Source organism: Mangifera indica, chromosome 3 (genome assembly GCF_011075055.1).
Source record: "Mangifera indica cultivar Alphonso chromosome 3, CATAS_Mindica_2.1, whole genome shotgun sequence".
NCBI classification, from domain to species: Eukaryota; Viridiplantae; Streptophyta; class Magnoliopsida; order Sapindales; family Anacardiaceae; genus Mangifera; species Mangifera indica.
The window spans coordinates 8,421,331-8,439,039 of record NC_058139.1 but is presented as its reverse complement, the minus strand read 5'-3'; the positions used below and the strand labels follow the sequence as shown (position 1 = coordinate 8,439,039).

At 31.5% G+C, this 17,709-nt stretch overlaps 2 protein-coding genes across 2 annotated transcripts; both read left to right on the top strand.

The window, feature by feature from the left end:
* The first annotated feature begins 543 nt into the window (after positions 1-543).
* Positions 544-7,085, top strand: LOC123211024 (GDSL esterase/lipase 5-like). The gene is made up of 6 exons (XM_044629527.1): positions 544-826; positions 5,685-5,786; positions 5,860-5,975; positions 6,105-6,329; positions 6,662-6,684; positions 6,773-7,085. The coding sequence occupies exons 1-6, from the start codon at positions 544-546 to the stop codon at positions 7,083-7,085; spliced, it is 1,062 nt and encodes a 353-aa protein (XP_044485462.1).
* Positions 7,086-10,089: 3,004 nt separating this feature from the next.
* LOC123210616 (protein XRI1-like) lies at positions 10,090-12,807 on the top strand. The gene is made up of 9 exons (XM_044629082.1): positions 10,090-10,217; positions 10,596-10,654; positions 10,806-10,928; positions 11,033-11,172; positions 11,329-11,392; positions 11,478-11,580; positions 11,658-11,698; positions 11,829-11,912; positions 12,282-12,807. Exons 1-9 carry the CDS (start codon positions 10,171-10,173, stop codon positions 12,551-12,553), a joined length of 933 nt encoding a protein of 310 aa, XP_044485017.1. The 5' UTR covers positions 10,090-10,170; the 3' UTR covers positions 12,554-12,807.
* The last annotated feature ends 4,902 nt before the right edge of the window (positions 12,808-17,709 follow it).

Below are 17,709 nucleotides of genomic sequence, written 5' to 3'. Positions count from 1 at the left end.
CAATTAAAAAAAAAAAGAAAAAGACGACGAAAAAGAAAGCAAATGTCCCCCAAAAGCCCTATAAAAATTAAAAGAGTTCATATGGGTCCAAGGGCTCTTGGAATCTGAAGTATAGTTATTATAATGGTTCACACTTTACCCTGTTATAGAGATTCACGTAAAACGATTCAATTTAGTATCGTTTTCCTCTTTTGATTGTGCTGTTAGTACAAAGGTGGCTAAGGGCCAATATAAAACAAGATTTTAAGTACAATAATGGCCATAGGTTGTCACATTGGCCATTTACAGACAATTTGTTTTGGTTTGAACTTGATGCCAAAACATGTCCACATTAGATTCCACAAGGAGTAATTATTATATTAGAATCTTCTTGGGATAACCAGGTGATTCAATGAATCCAAAACTGCAGCGGTGAGATGCCATTCTACAGCACATAAAATCATGTCATCCCACTTTAACTTTCTCTCATGCCGGCTTTAATGCTCCTTGAAGCTTCTCCTATAACAACACTTTGTAAATTTCATCCCACAAATTGTTCAAATCATGGCCATCGTTTGCTATGTCGTTCTCCTGGCTGTATTCATAGCCATTGCCATGATCGTTTACACTTTGGTAATGTTCGGATGGTGCAGTTTCAGTTCCGGGCTGCTTCATCCAAGAACCTCAGGTTCAGCCACGGCGGAAGGGGAGGATCAGAGGAGCCAGGGCTTTCAGAGCCCGTATGTGTCTTCTTTATTCAGGTACAAAAAAGGGAATCTTCAGAGTAATCCTGAAGCCGCAGGGTCGAAAGAAGCGGCTGAAGATGAATGTGTTGTGTGCTTGACAGGTTTTTCGGAAGGGGAATTTGTTTGCCAGCTTCCTCGTTGCAGGCACATGTTTCACTCTCCTTGTATCGACATGTGGCTCTACTCTCATTCCGATTGTCCTCTGTGTCGAGCTTTGGTCGATCGAGTAGATTCCAGGAGGAACTCCTTATCATTCAATGAAGAAAATTCCAGGGAGGTCTTGCTAAATATCAGCGTCCTGTCTTGACCTTAGAGAAGCTCGGGATTCTGAAATTGAACGTGTTGGTAATGCCAAACTGTGTTAATTGAATAATTAGAAAAAAAGTATTTTCTTGTAAAACTTCATGATTGCTTGAAGAATAAAAGTTGCACATACAACTAGAGTATATGCCTCTTTTAACATATTCAGGAGGAACACAGCCACTGCATTGGACATTACAAGCTTGAGTACATGAGATACTATATATATTTTTATGAAACCCAAAGCTAAAAAACAACAAAATGTGCAAATACTAAGCATAAGAATGCAAGTATTTTCATGGAAATCTCAATACAAGAAAGAAAACCACAAACAGACAATGGAGAAAATTTTACTACGAATGAAGAAGAGATTATTTTGTTCTCTATATCTAAAATCTTAATCTTAGCTCACTCTCTTTTGTTATACAGTCTCTCTCTTTATATATACTTTAATATAACTTTTATATACAAATTGTAGTGACAGATACTTGACATGTGTACTAGTTAGTTACATGTCCACAAGACATACTTACAGTGTAGCAGGTCTTATGTTTTATGTTTGACTATATTAAGAAGTGAGCAAAGTCTTAATTGATGTATTTACCTAACCCACACCTCATATAGGATAAATGGTGGGTTACGAGACTAGGTTTACAACCTAAAACCCCTACTACCACCACAAATCTTCTTGAAAATTCATCTTTCGAATTGCACAATTTTGGAATTCACCAGAATCACCACTATACAACATATATGCCAAAAGAAGATATTTATGTACTAACTATATTCCAACAACTCTTTCAGTGTTTGCTTTAAGTTCATTTTTTGCAAAAATTCTAGCCATACCAAAATCAGATATTTTCGACTTCATATATTCATCTAACAAGACATTACTAGCTTTCAAGTTTCGGTGAATAATAGTCAATCTTGAGTATTTTTGAAGATATAATAATTCTTGAATAATCCTATCAATAATAAGAATACGCTTTCTTCAATCTAAAGTATATATTTTTTTGAGCAAAGTTAATACTCGGATAATTGAAAAAATAAGTCCATCCACAGGAAATGAGGAATCTGTGTATGTGAATCCAACAATTCCATTTATGGTATTTCTGGTGCGAAAAACATGTTTTAATTTGAAGTTGAATCACTATTTTTCGTCAAAGCATCGAGAGAAGATATGATTTTTTGTTGCTTAAGTTTGAAAAATCTATTTATCTACTTATAATTTACTTCCCTAATTAAAAATTGATATATGTAAAGAAAAGAAGTTATTTTTTAACAAATTAAAAAAAAAAGCAATTTAAAATATTTAAAATTATGAAAACATTTTGCTTTTCATATGATTCTTTTCTTTCTTTCTTTTTTATTTTTATTTCTTCCACCCTTTAATCAAAATCTCACTCATGTCTCATCTAATTTTGTTCAATTTTTTTTTTTTCCAATCAAATCAGTTGGATCCACTCTTCAACCACATATCGTAGTTCTCAACTACTATGAATGTTCAATGGTTGTGGTAAGCTCGACCATCGCTTGGCCCGTAGATGGCCAAATTTGGCCGCTGTCAAGCCAAGCTAGCATTTGTTTAAGGAAGAGGCAGGGAGTTCATAAGTAAGCATGAAGCTTGACTGACAAATGGAAAGCAAAACTATTCCTCAATAGTCCAAATTGGAATCTTATAAGGATTAAAAATCATAATTCTCCAAATTTAAATATAATATCTCCTTAATAGACGAAGGGTTATTCAAGAAAAGAGGAGGATGACCAAACAAAAAAAGACTAAATTAATTTAGAATAAGTTTTTTGATCATCAACTAAACTGTATAAAAAATTATGTGTTTTATTTATTCTTCATTTTCTTTAATTTATCTTATTCATATTTATATCATACAGTAATAAACATATTAAAATATTTTTATATTATAAAAACTGTTACTTTAATGTATATTATGCAAAGTTTTAAATTATATACATAAATCGGTGGCAAAAAATTATATCAACAGTTTGAATTTGGAAAACTTCAAATAAAAGTCAAATTTGATCTAAGTTTAGTATGATTGTATGACACGTTTTGATTTTCAATAGAAGAGGGGAAAGATTAGAAAAAAAAAAAATGACACTTTATAGTTTCAATACGAATAAGAGCATATTTGTAATTTAAATTTGAGTCAACTTATAGGGATATTTTTGTAATTATATTAATAAATTAAGGACAAATCAGTAATTTAAGTTGAAAACAAATATAATTTAATGGCGTGGGAAATAGGCATTTGGCCTTAATTTGATGTGATAGATTAAGACACTAGGTGAAGTTTGGAAGGCAAACGAATCCAAGGAATTTTCAGCTTAGCTTCGGGCCTTTAACTAGAGTTAGATTCGAATTGAGTTAAATTTAAATTTGATTCGATTTATATATAGCATAGCTCAAAGTCATCAAGCTCATAAAAGCCAAGCTTAAATTTGGTTCGAATTCAGTTCAGCTCATTTTTAATTTAAATTTTTAACTATTTCGTTATTAAAATGACATTATTTTAATACATATTGATCAAAACGATATCGTTTTATATTAAATTTTTAATTAAAAAATTTAACGAATAACTCAAACTCAATCGAGTTTTTATAAAACTGTTTCGTTTCAAACTTATTCAAATCGAACTCAAACTTAAGTTCGAATGGACTCAATTTAAGCCCAACCCTACCTACAACTGCATTGCAAATTCTTAACGTGATTACTGCACTAATAAAATTATATAATTTTATATATAAATAATTATTTAATTTATATAATTAAATATTATTTTATTTTTAATTTAAAATTTTTTAATTATATAATTATTTATTATTATTTATATATAAAATTATATTTTATTTATATATATAATATTATTTTAATTTATCTTCTTTTACTTGGCTATAGATTAAGGTCCTCTACACAAGAAGTTAAAAGTATAAAATATATATATATCACCGGGTGTGTAGCTCGCCTTCGACCAAATCAAACAAGAAACTTAATTTTTCATAAACAAAAGCAAGCATGAGAATCAACCGACCGCATTAAAAAATTGAGTAATGTTATATATGCATAATTTTTAATATATAATTAAATATATATATAATATATAATCACGTGAGTAATTATTTTTTGAATTAAATAAAAAATATATATAAATAGTATAATAAGATGAAATCTGTTTATTGATTTGTTAAAGAATTAAACATAATATCTTATTCTCCTTAGATAGAGTGAATACAAATCGAATTGAGTCTGAACATCCTTTAAGTTAAGTTTAATTCAAATAAAAAATGAGACAGCTCAAGTTTAATTCAAGTAATCGAATTAAAATTAAGAACAACTCGAGTTTGGTTTAATCTCTAAGTTTAAAGTTTGAAATTTGATTTGAGTTCATAATTAGAATTTACGACTTAGATTTGTAAATAATGTCATTTTACCTAATAATACTTAAACAATATCATTTTGACAGTTATTTATCATAATTTGAATTGAGTTACAAGTTAAACTCAAATTAAATCAAACTATTACAAACCAAGTTGAATTTCTTTTATTTCAAATTTGATTTGATTTCATAAACTAATCAGCTCATATTTTTTGGGAAATATAGATTCCTTTGCAAGCCGAACAACTGAAAAACCATAAAAAGTATAGAAAGTGCGACAAGGAAAAAATTATCATAAATTTGAATAGTGGTTAGATAGACCCTTTTTTTTTTTTAACAAAAACCCACCTTAATTGGATCATCATATTCATAATCGAATCAATTATATCAAATAAAATAAATTTTAAGTATATTGACCAATTCTATAATCATTAAATCAAATAAATTAAAAGTTTAATTTTAATATGTCATCAAAGGAGAAGATAAACATATTATTTTTCTCTTATTTAATTTTAGAATTAGAGTGTTAAAAAAAGATATTCTCACTTAATAGATTACGGAGTGAATCCAATCACTCGCAAGGCGCATTAAATCTGAAAGAAAATAATTCAAAACATATATTAAGCAAACAATTAACAAGAAAAACGTATTGGTCACTCCAAACTTTGTGTTTAGTCAAGTCACATCCACACCAAATAAATAGAAGTTCAACATCAATCTTATAAATTGTGCATCTATGTAACCTTTTTTATTTTTTAACAAGAAATCCATCTGAGTTTGATAGATTAAACCATTCACATTCAATAGATAAAATATCAATTTCAGTGATTTGTTTTATAATTATATGATCAAATTAGTCAAAAATATAATTTTGATATATTATCGAAGATTTGAACCTGAATTCTCTAGCTTAGAGTCATACGGATTTACCATCCTAACCACCCCTTGCAGTGATGTATGTGATCTTTATGGGGCCATGCATGCATTAAGCAGTAGACATTTTTTAGCGATAATCAGGCATCTCCATGGTGCCCCATTTTCCCAAGCCTTTTAGTATAAATAGCAAGTGAGAGGAGCTTAACTAAGCACAATACAATTAAAGTTACGGCAAGTTCAAGTTACAATAATTTGCTTTGTGTGATAAATTCATATGTCAGTGTCATCTTTCTATTTTCATTAAACTGCATCAATGGTGGTGAGTATTACTTCTTCATCTTCGGAGATTCACTCTTTGATACTGGAAATAATCAATACGTTTCACCAGATAGTTATATACCTGCTTATCACCTCCCCTATGGAAAGACATATTTGCCTCTTCATCCAACAGGGAGATATTCTGATGGCTGTTTGGCTCCTGATTTTATTGGTAAGAATATTGTAACTTAATTTCCGAACAATTGATTGACTTAGTGAACTCTTTATGTTTCATTTGAATGCAGCATCGAAGTTGAACTTACCTTTCATGCCACCAATTCTAAAACCTGGAGCGAATTTCACCCATGGCGCAAATTCTGCTTCCGCTGGAGTAGGTGCTAGCATTGCTCTCTCAAATGCGGTATCTAAAATATTTTCTTTGCCTAATGTCTAATCTTATATGTATACACGTAAGCTTAGCTGCCAACTTCCTAGTAATTGTAAACACTAAACAGTATAATATTTATGGAGCTAGCCCTTGCATTTGCAGATAATCTTTGGAAAACAGGTGCAACTGTTCAAGGAACTAGCAGCAAACTGGACAGAAGAACTTGGAGCAGAGGAAACCAAGAGGAGAATTGGAAGTGCGGTTTATTTGATTTCAATTGGTGGCATCGATTTCCTCGAACATTCCATTTCAAACTCTAATGATACTATACCAGAACAAGAAGAATATGTTGACAAAGTAATTGAAACCATCTTCAAGGATGTAAAGGTAAGATTATATATATTCTTCTGGTGCAGTATTTTGTTGGGCAATTATCAAATTTTGGAGCTGATTTTTAACTTTTAAATTTTATTCTTGCGGGAAATATACAATCAAGGAGAAAGGAAATTTCCGTCTCAAAATGTTGGACCATTAGGTTGTGTGCCAGCGTCGAAAATGTTGTTTGATGTGAGCAGTGAAGCATGCGCCAGGTTACAATTAACAATGGCAATTCTGCACAATAATACTCTAGTCAAGAAGCTTAGAAAATTAACTAGCGAAAATTCTTGGCCAGGATTTGTTTTCTCAGTCTTCGATTACTTCACTGCAGTTGGCAACAGGATCAAAGATCCCACAACATACGGTTAGTTAACCATAATCATCCTTCCATTTCTACCTCTACTCAGCTTTGTTTGTATTATATTTTGGCTTTGGCGTTTAATGGTGACTAGGGTTTTTGATGTTACAAATGAAGGGTTCAAGTATGGGGATGAGGCATCCTGTGGAGGGGGATCTCATCGTGGAAGTGGGTGTGGATTATTAAACCAAACTTATGAACTGTGCTTTAACCCCAGCGAATATCTGTACTTCGATGGTGGCCATAATACTGAAGCAGTCTACTCTCTACTGGCTGAGATTATGTGGAGTGGAGGAGCAGAGGTTCTTCATTTGCCCCTCTCCGATTTATTTGAATATGAAGTTGAAATCCAAGCCAAAACTGCGTATATGCGCAAATTGCAGCTAAATATTTATATACGAAAATAAAGCTGAATTTAATTCAGCAGCTGATGAGTCTGGTTGGTTCGCAGCTGATGAGTCTGGTTGGCTCTCAGCTGAATATTTATATACGAAAATAAAGCCAAATTCGGCAGCTGGTAAGTCCGGTTGGTTCTCAGGCTAGCTTTTGCACACGAAGAACTAAGTTGCTTTTTCTGTATCGTGGGGGTATTATGTGATATAATTTTCAGAAAATAAAATAATAAAAAATTATAATCAACGCATTATTATTTTAAAAAATATTATAAATATCTTTAATAATTTAAATTTTTTTGTATACATTATACTATATTATTTTATTTAAAAAATATATTAATTTATATTAATAAAATATATCATATTGTATAATATATTATTATATTATATTAATTTGTTATACCGTATAATATATATCATTTTTTAATAATAAAATATTTATTATATATTATAAAATATTAACAACTATACTTACAAGTTTATAAAAGAAGAACAGTAATTGGAACCATGTAAATTTAGGATCAATTTTGGTAAAAAAAAAGATATTTATTATTGGTCAATTCATAATGCCGTTTTGAAATGTACCAACAAAATATATATTCTATCATTGAAATCATAATAATTGAATTATATATTATATTATATATCAAAAATTTTAATTTTTTATATCATATTTTAGATATTGCATCATATCTTATCGAAGGTTTGACAAAATTTTTATTTTTAAACTAAATTTCATAGCATGAGGTCAATATTTTTTGAATTATTAAGAATAAATAAAAAGTCAAAGAAATAATAGAGAAGTATGAGAAAGAAAAAGTGGTTTACAGTAGCGACCATGCAAATCAAGATGGGAAAATCAACAAAATTATATAAATAATTTTTTATATAATTATATATATAAATAATAATATATTATTATATAATTAAATATTATTTTATTTTTAATTATTTAATTTTGTGTATTGTCTCTGTATTCTTATAGAATATACACATTTTGTTCATATTCCTCGACAAGAAATGATGAATCGATCCATCATCATAAATGCCTCTATTTTCACACAACAATTGTCCCATTTAAGATCAAATTTGGTGGTAATTTAGCCTATAAAATCGAGTCTATCTCCCTTTTAAAAAAAATAAAAAAAAATTGACAAAGATGGGATGAGATAGGAATATAGGAAAATATATTTTTTATTTTCTTACCTTATATATTCTTTAAAAACTTTTATATACTGAATAACTATTAAAGATTTTGAATTATTATAAATATAATTTGACATCTAATAATATTTTATTATTTTTTTAATGAGAATTGAGAGAAAAAAGGATATTAATTAAAATAAGTAAAAATTTTTTCGCTTAAACCTTTTTAGGCAAACGCACAGTAGTTTTACTTTTATAAGCAAATTTTTTTATAACTCCAAAAATAACCTCCCAGCCCTGTATGCGTAGGCGCTGGAAGGAAGGTTTGAGTGCATGGGTGCGTGCAGAGTGCGTACAGTGCATGTGCAGTGCGTATACAGTGCACGCACTGCATATATTCACTATATATATATATTAGATTAGAATAAACGAGCTCGAGCTTTATATACTTGAAAAAAAAGAGCTCAAACTTTCTATACTTGAAAAAATGAGCTCGAGCCCCAGCTTGAGCTTTGAGCCTAGCGACTTGGCTCAACTCGCGAGCCAAGGCAGTTCGCCCATTCTCCTTTCTTTAGCTGGGCTAACTTGTGAAGAAAACCTTATATATGCATTGATATGGATGAACTGCTAGTGTAATTTTTTCCGTATAATATGCCTTATGTCTCCTGATTATCAAAGGAAAAATATTTTCATATTGAATCCTTTATCTCAGTGTTGTGTAGCTTGTCTTTCTGTTGCTTATTTATTTAAATTTCTAGTTAATATAACTTCTCAGGAACATTTCTGATAGGTGACATTGGAGTGCCAGTGACCAAGCCAAGGCTGGAGGAGCTTCTGCAATTGATTGGTTACATGATTCGACATAGGACCCCTGTAGGACCTAATGGATTTATTTTAAGTGTAAACAAATCTCCTCCAAAGAGCTCTGCATTTCTGATGATAAGCCGAGGATGTTTAGACATGGATTTCTATAGTATCTGGACATAACTTTTTATAATACAAGTTATAACTAGATGCTTTGAAATCTGCTGGGTGTACTGAAGACCATATGAAGTTTTTTACCATGATAAATATAATTATAATAATAAAGATAGGAATAACTTATTCGTGAATGTAAGGACTTCTTGGACATGCTTATCCTGAGCGGTAAGCCACACGTGATTAACCTGTAATATTTCTTCCTTCCATTTTTAGCTTCTCTGACAGAAAATCTAGTGTCGCCATTGATTGAACATTTGGACCTGTAGTTGAATGCATGGAAGGGTTACTGTTTGAAACTGGACCTGCTTGCATACATTTGCAATTGGGTTATTTAAGGCTCAATTAAGCAGCTGTGCATATCAGCTTTTGGGCATGGCAGATTTGGGGTCCTTAGCAAAATTCTCTGCTTCAAGAGCAAAATGGTTTGACACTCCGTGGGTGGGAATTTTGGTGTCAACATTGATCGCGCTAGGAGATTCTTTGGTAGTTCTTTGTTCAGAGGTCAGATTTTTGTGTTAAATTTAAGTGTGGTTAAAGTTATTACGAATATGTTGTTTGAGCTTTGAACAAGCTCATTTGAGCTTGTTAAACTCGGCCAGTTGAGCTACTCGAGTCAAGTTTGAGTTAGACTCAGTTCAAATGTAACCCTAACTACGCGATTGCACAAAATTTATCTTTGCTTTATGTGATTAATTTGCATTACTTATATTAATTACTAGTTTTTTTCTTTTAAATATTAGGATTTAAAAAGAATTTAGATGGCCATTAATGACGTTCGAAAATAATTTGGGCCGCCCAGCCTAATCATATTTTGTTGGGCTGACAGAGGCCCAGAAATGGATTTTCCTGTGGTGGAATGAGCGTTGCTGAAGCTAAGGCCAGTTACTAGAGTAACATTCTCAGTTCTTGTTTTGTAGTAACAAAGACAAGGCTAGTGATCAAACTTCGAAACCCTAGAAATCTCTTGAGAATGTCAACTACTGACGGTGCTTGCGGTGCCTCAAATTTCAGAGAGAGGTAGTTTAAATTTAAGAAATGTGAATTTAATTATATTTCTTTGTGTTTATGTGATTCTGTTCACGTGTTTCTCTGTAACTTAGTAAACCAAAGACTTCTAAACGAGTGTAACGATAGTAATTTCGTTTTTGGTAATTACGAAATTAAAGTTCATATCAGCCATATTTATATTAATTCAAATGTACCTACGAGTGTTGAATTTTGAAGAAATTTTAGTTAATTGTGTTGTATAAGAGAAAATTTGACTGTTTCGTTTGAGTGCGTTGAAATAATGACAAACTAGTAGTATGTATCACGGGTGCTGGTTTTGGTCTTGATGCTCTTTGTGAGTTCGTTTCAATATAGTCTGGCGTTAGAATTGTCTGTTTGTAATTGTAGTGCCGAGGCTTGGCATTGGCAAGGAGAGGAATATTGTCTTCGACAAGATGCAGATTTTGGTGAGTTGTAGGCCCCTATTCCAGGATTTTATTTTTTTTAAAGGCAAAATATGTCAATAAAACTAGTGGCTCAGTCAAAGATAACAAATGAAGTAATGAACTATAAGTAGAAGAGCAGTGATGTTTGAGTTGGTGCTATTATATTGGGCAGCAATGTCAGGTTGCCAATGGAGTGAAGCGACTTTGAATGCAGAAGATGTTTCCTACATGCTTGATGATGAAACAACCCCTGTTAAGGCATGCGGGGATTTGGCTTACCATGCCAGTCATTGTGGTAGGGGTTTTTTTCACAGCATTATTCTACTTAATTTGCCTTTTGATTTGGTTGAAAGATCAAGTTGTTAGACAGTGTCTAATATTTTGAAAAGTGTTTTTCAGGTGATGTGAATAAGGGACCAATAGAATTCAAGGAAACTTCTTCACAAGTAAAGAGGCGACGTATGCTACAGTTTGACAATCAAGTAGCAGACTCTTCCTTATGCTGCAACGAGATGCCTTCTGCATTCCTAAAATTAAATGTTAGTGCTGAACAACTTTGTATCGAATTATATCCTTTTGTAATATGGTTCATTTTGAATATTTGATATGGAGTAAATGCTATATCCAGTATGCACATATGAAATGATTGATGCCATCTATGTTGCCCATATATATGTTCTTTGTTCAATGTTTAGGTGAGAGGAGAACCTGTTGAAGAAGTTTTACCTGAAGCATCACAGTGGGTTTCTTGTATTTCAGGTTAGTATCTTGCAAGTTCAGTTTTGATGCAAATATGAATTTAAATGCTTATTTTTTTTTCAAATTGTATTGTAATATATGTCAGGAGATGTGTCTGCCTCTTGTTATGAGGACCTGGATGAGTCATTTGATGGTTGGTTTGCCGAATGCTTTAACAATGCTGAGACAGATATTAGCTCTGATGATATGTATGCTTCTTGACTGACACTTTTTAGTTTGATAGCCATTCCACTAAAATCTGATTGCTTTGTCATGTGAGACTCAGGAACATCTCTGGGGCGTCGAGTGTACAAATTCATATTTCAGGTGCATGAGACTATAATTTTTATCCCATTTGGTTGTTTCTTCTCTCCTTCCCTCAACAGCCCATCAGATGTTTCCGTTCCATTTTGTTCCTATATGTTTTTAAGCTTACCAAAGTGTTTGACCATTGTAGAGTTTGGCAATTCACCACCTGCTTGTAATACTAATTCAGTTCAGCAATGTGTGACTCAAACTCCTCAAAATGTTGTTTTTAAAGGTATCCCTCCCTTCTAAATTACTCTTTGCTGTTTGTACCGACAGGGAAAGGAGGCATTTTCTTTTTAATGCAATAATCTTCTCTCTTTCTAATGCACACAAAGGCATTGTTCAAAAATTCAATAGTAGACTGTTAAGGACATTTTTGGGGATGGGACACACAATCTGACATCAGTATTTTTTGTGATACCATAGTGCTCATCTATGTTCAGGTATTATATATGTGTGTAGTCCTGTATTTGTGGTACAAGTCCCATGGGAAGCTCGCTTCTGGTCTCTTTGTACCTTATGCTTATGGAATCACCATTTATTGACTCAATTGTATATGGTATATATAATTATCTTCCTGACTATTTTCTAATTGCTCTAGGCGGAAAATCTTTCATACGGACTCCAACTAAATCAGCTTCTTCGGTTGCCTATCCATTTGCCTTCATAAAACCGTGTGGAATCCATGGAGCAGTTACTCTGAAGGACATAAACCAGCGGATCCACACACCACCATCAAACTCAAAGCAAAATATTGAAGGTCCCTCTGCCTACCCAACTTCAGCTTTTTCTGGGAAGCCAGTTGTCGGTAAAACAAAAATTCACACTGAAGGAGGCAAAGGCAGCATCACAATTATGAGAACCAGAGGCTGAGTAGATAAGTTTTCTTCCAGAATCCCAGCATAGAAATTAAGATAGAAAATTCTATTTTTGAAGCATCTCAAGGATATCATAAATCACAGTAGGGTGCTTATGTTTCCCAGTTGTGTTGTATCTAAGGTCTCTAGTAGCCTTTTATCTGACCTGACGTTGCTTGTAGACTACAGTGTAACCATGATGTGCATTATTCGGTCAGCCTATTTTCTTTAGCGACAGAAAATCTCATGAATGCATGTCTAATTTCTCTTAACAAGTAGGAAGCAAAAGCTTGTATCATAATGGTTGTCTGACTTTTTATGCATTTTCGTGTACTTTTGTGTCTGTAACTAGTTGATTGAAGTTTCTTAACTATGTGTAGACATTTTTAAGTATACAATTGAATACATAAATATTGTGTTATCATATAATTGAATGATTTTGAATTAAAGATACAGTAAAGATAGAGTATTCAGTTATATTTGTCTAAGGTTAGTGTACAATTGAGTTTACAAATGATTTTTAATCAAAAATAAAATATTTTTTAATTATATAATGATATTATTAATGTATTTAATTATATATTAAAAAATATTTAGATATAGCATTACTCATGGAAATTTATAGCCAACAACTTCAAGATTTTATGCTTTTCAAGAAATTCTTGGACCTTTCTTGGGCTTCAGACCCAATTATTGTCTTACCAAACAGGCAGAAGATGTCCATGTTTGGGCCGTGCTCGGGCTCAATTATCAATTTATTATCAGGCAAACCAAGCCTAGCCAATCGACAAAAGTAAATTTTTACAAGTACCCTATTGAAACATTATAATATAAAATTCAGAGCTTAAATTTCAATCTCCAACTGTCAAGGAATGTAGTTGGTTTGCAAGAGATTTGAGTAAAAATTATCTGGTGAATTTTAAAAAATAATATTGACAACCAGACAAACAAAACTGTCCCAAATGAATGTCAAATTGAACACCAAATCTACTATTACTAAAGGATCAGAAAAAATAAAAATCAACAAATTATAAAATTTGTACGACAAAAACACCTACCTAATTTCTTCTATCATAATTTACCAGTCGAAATCAAGCTACATTACTATGGATAGATATTGAAACCAACCATGGCCGTTAGCCACGACCTCAGACCGCACATTTCTCATAAAAGAGTAATTTAGGTCACCCTTAAATTCACCTAGATTCAAGTCTAGGGTTTGACACCATTAATGAATCGGGCAAGTTATTGGATGGAGGGATCTGTCACAATGAAGACACTGTTATAGGAGAAAAGCAAGCATGTTTGATAATGAAATAAAGGTGAAGACAAACAAATATTTTGCTTTATATAATTTGTCACAGAAATGTACATAAAAATATAACCATATTTGTAACATTCAAACTTTAACATTTTGGTTTCAGCTACCTAACTTACATAAATTTACCATAATTTAGGCTTTAGTTTTGGGTTTGTTTATGGACCACTTAGAGATGTTTAGTTTGTGTATTTATGAGACGAGTAAATTGCATTTTTCCACTTGTGGTTTGATCCAAAAACACTTTTCTATCACTAGATATTTTATATAATACTTTCACATTCAAAATCAAACTTTCTTGAGGTAAAAATCCCCTTATCCCTACTATTTATTTTTTTTCAAAATTACCATATAATCTTAAGTTAATGAAAAATAAAAATAAAAAAACCTTTAGATATCTAAATTGTATATGAACCCTCTTGTCTCATTTTTCTATCACCCACACCCCTCTTCATTTGAGCCAACCAAACCCTAGCTATCATTCTCACTTCTGGAAACCATCTCCTTCACTAATTCGACTTTCAAACCTACTATAGATGTTGATATCTTTATTTTTGGCTCATTCCCTTAATGATTTCATTGATTCTTGTTGACGAAACCTCCAATTACTTATATTACAAATCAATAACAATTTCCCTCCACGACATGACTTGATCATTCTCTTGTCATTATTGCACCTCTCTATCACATAGACTTTCCTTTCTCGATAGCCTTCACATTGTGGCTCAATTGTCTGTATTAGTGATCTTGAAATTCAATGGTGGCTAGGGTTTTAGGGTATTAATGCAAGCTTTCAAACTTGTTAAATAGCTAAATTATCATATTTAAAATGTTTGATATGATATATAAAATGATTTATTTTTTTAATTGTTTTCAAAATTTTTGAATGATAAAATTATTTTTTTACCCTTGCATTGTTATATTTTATAAACAGAGTTTATTATGAGTGGAAAATATTATTTATGTCACTAAGAGGTGAAAAGGTGTTTTATGATCTAATATTCGGTGAAAAAATGTAATTTACTCTTCTAGTATTGATGGGTTGCTTTCATTTATTACCCAAAGTGCATGTAGTTTCCATAGAATTTATTTATTTATTGTTTTTTTTTTTTTTTTTGGTGTTGTTAATGCTTGTTGAAATTGTTGATTTTATTAAATATACAAGTTTTGGATTCCAAATTTGAGGCAATAATTGAGTGGACAACGAAAATGAAATAAGTCTAACCTAGCTACGGTTGGCTAGCAACTTCATGACTTCAACGACAGGGTAGCTACTACTTAAAGGCTAAAGCCACCCTTGGTGGGTCTTCACCTTGACCCCTCCAGCCACCACCCTTGTACAATTTCATTTTCAGTCTACATTATTCATCCTTTCACACGTTAGGGTTCATTCTATCTCAAAAAAGCATAAAGTTTGATAAAATAAATAAACCACTCCACCTTTATGTCAACTATCCCATAATATATCATATTATACGTACATTTATTCTAGTTTTAGAGTTTATGATTTAAGATTTAGGGTTTATATTTATTCATCATGACCTTGTAGTCATCCTTTTAAAATTTCACTTTTAATGAACAATTCTGATGCTTTCACATTAGGGTTTTTACCTTCTTGAAAATGGAAAAAAATTATATTATATCATCTGTTCATCATCTATTCAACAATATCATATTAGTTTTCTATTTCATCTGTACAATCATATCACTTTTGTCAATCTCACCTCAGAGTTTCACGCCCTTTGAGCAAATATTCATGAACTCATATCATAACCTATCATCTCCAGAGATCCGCCATGGCCGGAGAAGCAGCGATATACGTGGATGATAAGCTCTCTGTATATTCAACTTAAAATCAGTCAGTCAATATCATCACTCAAATCAAACTTCATGTTTGAACAAGTCATCTTTTTGGCAGTTAATATGGTAACAACTATTTATTTTTCTGCTTGCGGTCAGCACGAGTCCTTTTACAATCACTTTCCACAAATTTTGCGGCCAATATGGCTGCCAAAAACCACCTTAGTTGATATAAACTTATCTATGGGACTTGGAGGCACATGCGTACCTCAAGTTTTGTGATTAATCACAAGAAAATTGTACATTGTTTTTTAGAATCAATCATTCAATTAAAAGTTAATAGAATGAAAGATGCCCCCACCTTTATAAATGTGATGTCGATATTAAATGTATTGATTCGATAACATTATTGTTAGATGTTAATAATTTTTCTATCTTTTCACCTAACAATTTTCATTATCGAAAGTGGATGAAGAAATTTTCAAATTGAAAAATTCTTTTTTCATCATAGGTTGGGAAGTTGTCATTAGGGCTTTTAAGAATGAAAACAACATAGATGTCGTTATTCTCTTTCTAATAATCAAAAGAAGAGAAAGCCACACGCAATTCTTTGCCTTCTTCCTTGCATTACTTTTACACACTTCTCATTTAAGTTTTCATTTTCTCATACTGAGTTTGGGTTCTCATTTACATTCCAATAAATGCTAAAAATAAAATTTTAGAAAACTTTAAAGAAGATATCCATTTTTTTATAATGAGATATTTCTTATCGCGGCAATGAATATTTAGGAAACAAAAAAGGCTTGCAGTTTCGATGAAAGAATACCCAACTAAATTTCTTTCCTATAGTGTCTCTCAATATTAATTACAAACATTTATATTTTTGTAAAAATATGTGTAAGTTTTTGTTTAAGAAGATAGAAAATATTAAAAAAATTACGATTTCTAAAGCAAGAAAGCTTAATTAATATTTTTTTTATAGTGATTTTTGGCGTGTAAATTACATACATATTGTCACAACATGCCAGAATCCAACCCAAAAAGAGCCTCAACCTTGCAGTGTCCAAGAATCCAACCAACATTCCAGAGACAAATATTTCCAGAGAATTTTCCAGCGGTTATCATTAGGGATGTGTGTCTTGATCCAATCTTTATCACTTATGCTGTAATTTTAGGACAAGAAGGTTGACTTAGTTTTTGAGATAGCTAAGTACCGCACAAGCTTGGATATTTTAGACCAAGCTTGTGTCAATATAAAAGAGAAACTAAAAAATAATAATACAACACTAGTTAACAATCGTAACCCTAAAACATGTTACACAACTTTGCCAGAAAGATTCAAAACTGAAATGTTTCATTTTGGCATAACAAAACAAAGTATTGTTAGAGTAAATTATTATTTCCCACCAGGGTTTGAGAAACCGCAATTTTCCATCCCTTGATTTCCTCAATTACAAATTCACATCCACAACCTAATTTCGATTAAAAAAAAAAGTAATGGTAGAAAAACATAATCATTATTTTCCTTCCAAAATATTGATAAACAAAAATTGTCAACCATCGAAGCCGTCTAATCGCACTAAAAAAAGTATAATCTAACTAGATCTCACCTCTGTAAGTGCAAATAATGTAAAATTACACTTAAAAATATGCAATTCTAGCCAAGTCACATTGAAAAGCTACTATCTATATGAAATTGCACCTAGAGAGTTGGAAACTTGTCATATTGCACCTTCTCGATGCAATTTTGGCGATTTTACTAGGAGGTTGCAATTAGACAATCATACTGTTGACTAAAATTTTAAACGCTAAATTACACTAAACAATTATTGAAATTATACTTAAAAGTTATGATCTTGTTGAATCTAATAAAATTGTATCTTGGCTAATCTAATTCAAAAAGATCGTATCTATTTAATGTGATTTTGAACGTCAAATCTCCAGTTACTATTTTTAAGGATAATATGATAATTTTTAAAAATAAAATAATTAATGGTAGTATAATAATTTATCATTTTTTATGTTATGTCAAGATTAATGTTAAATTTTGAATA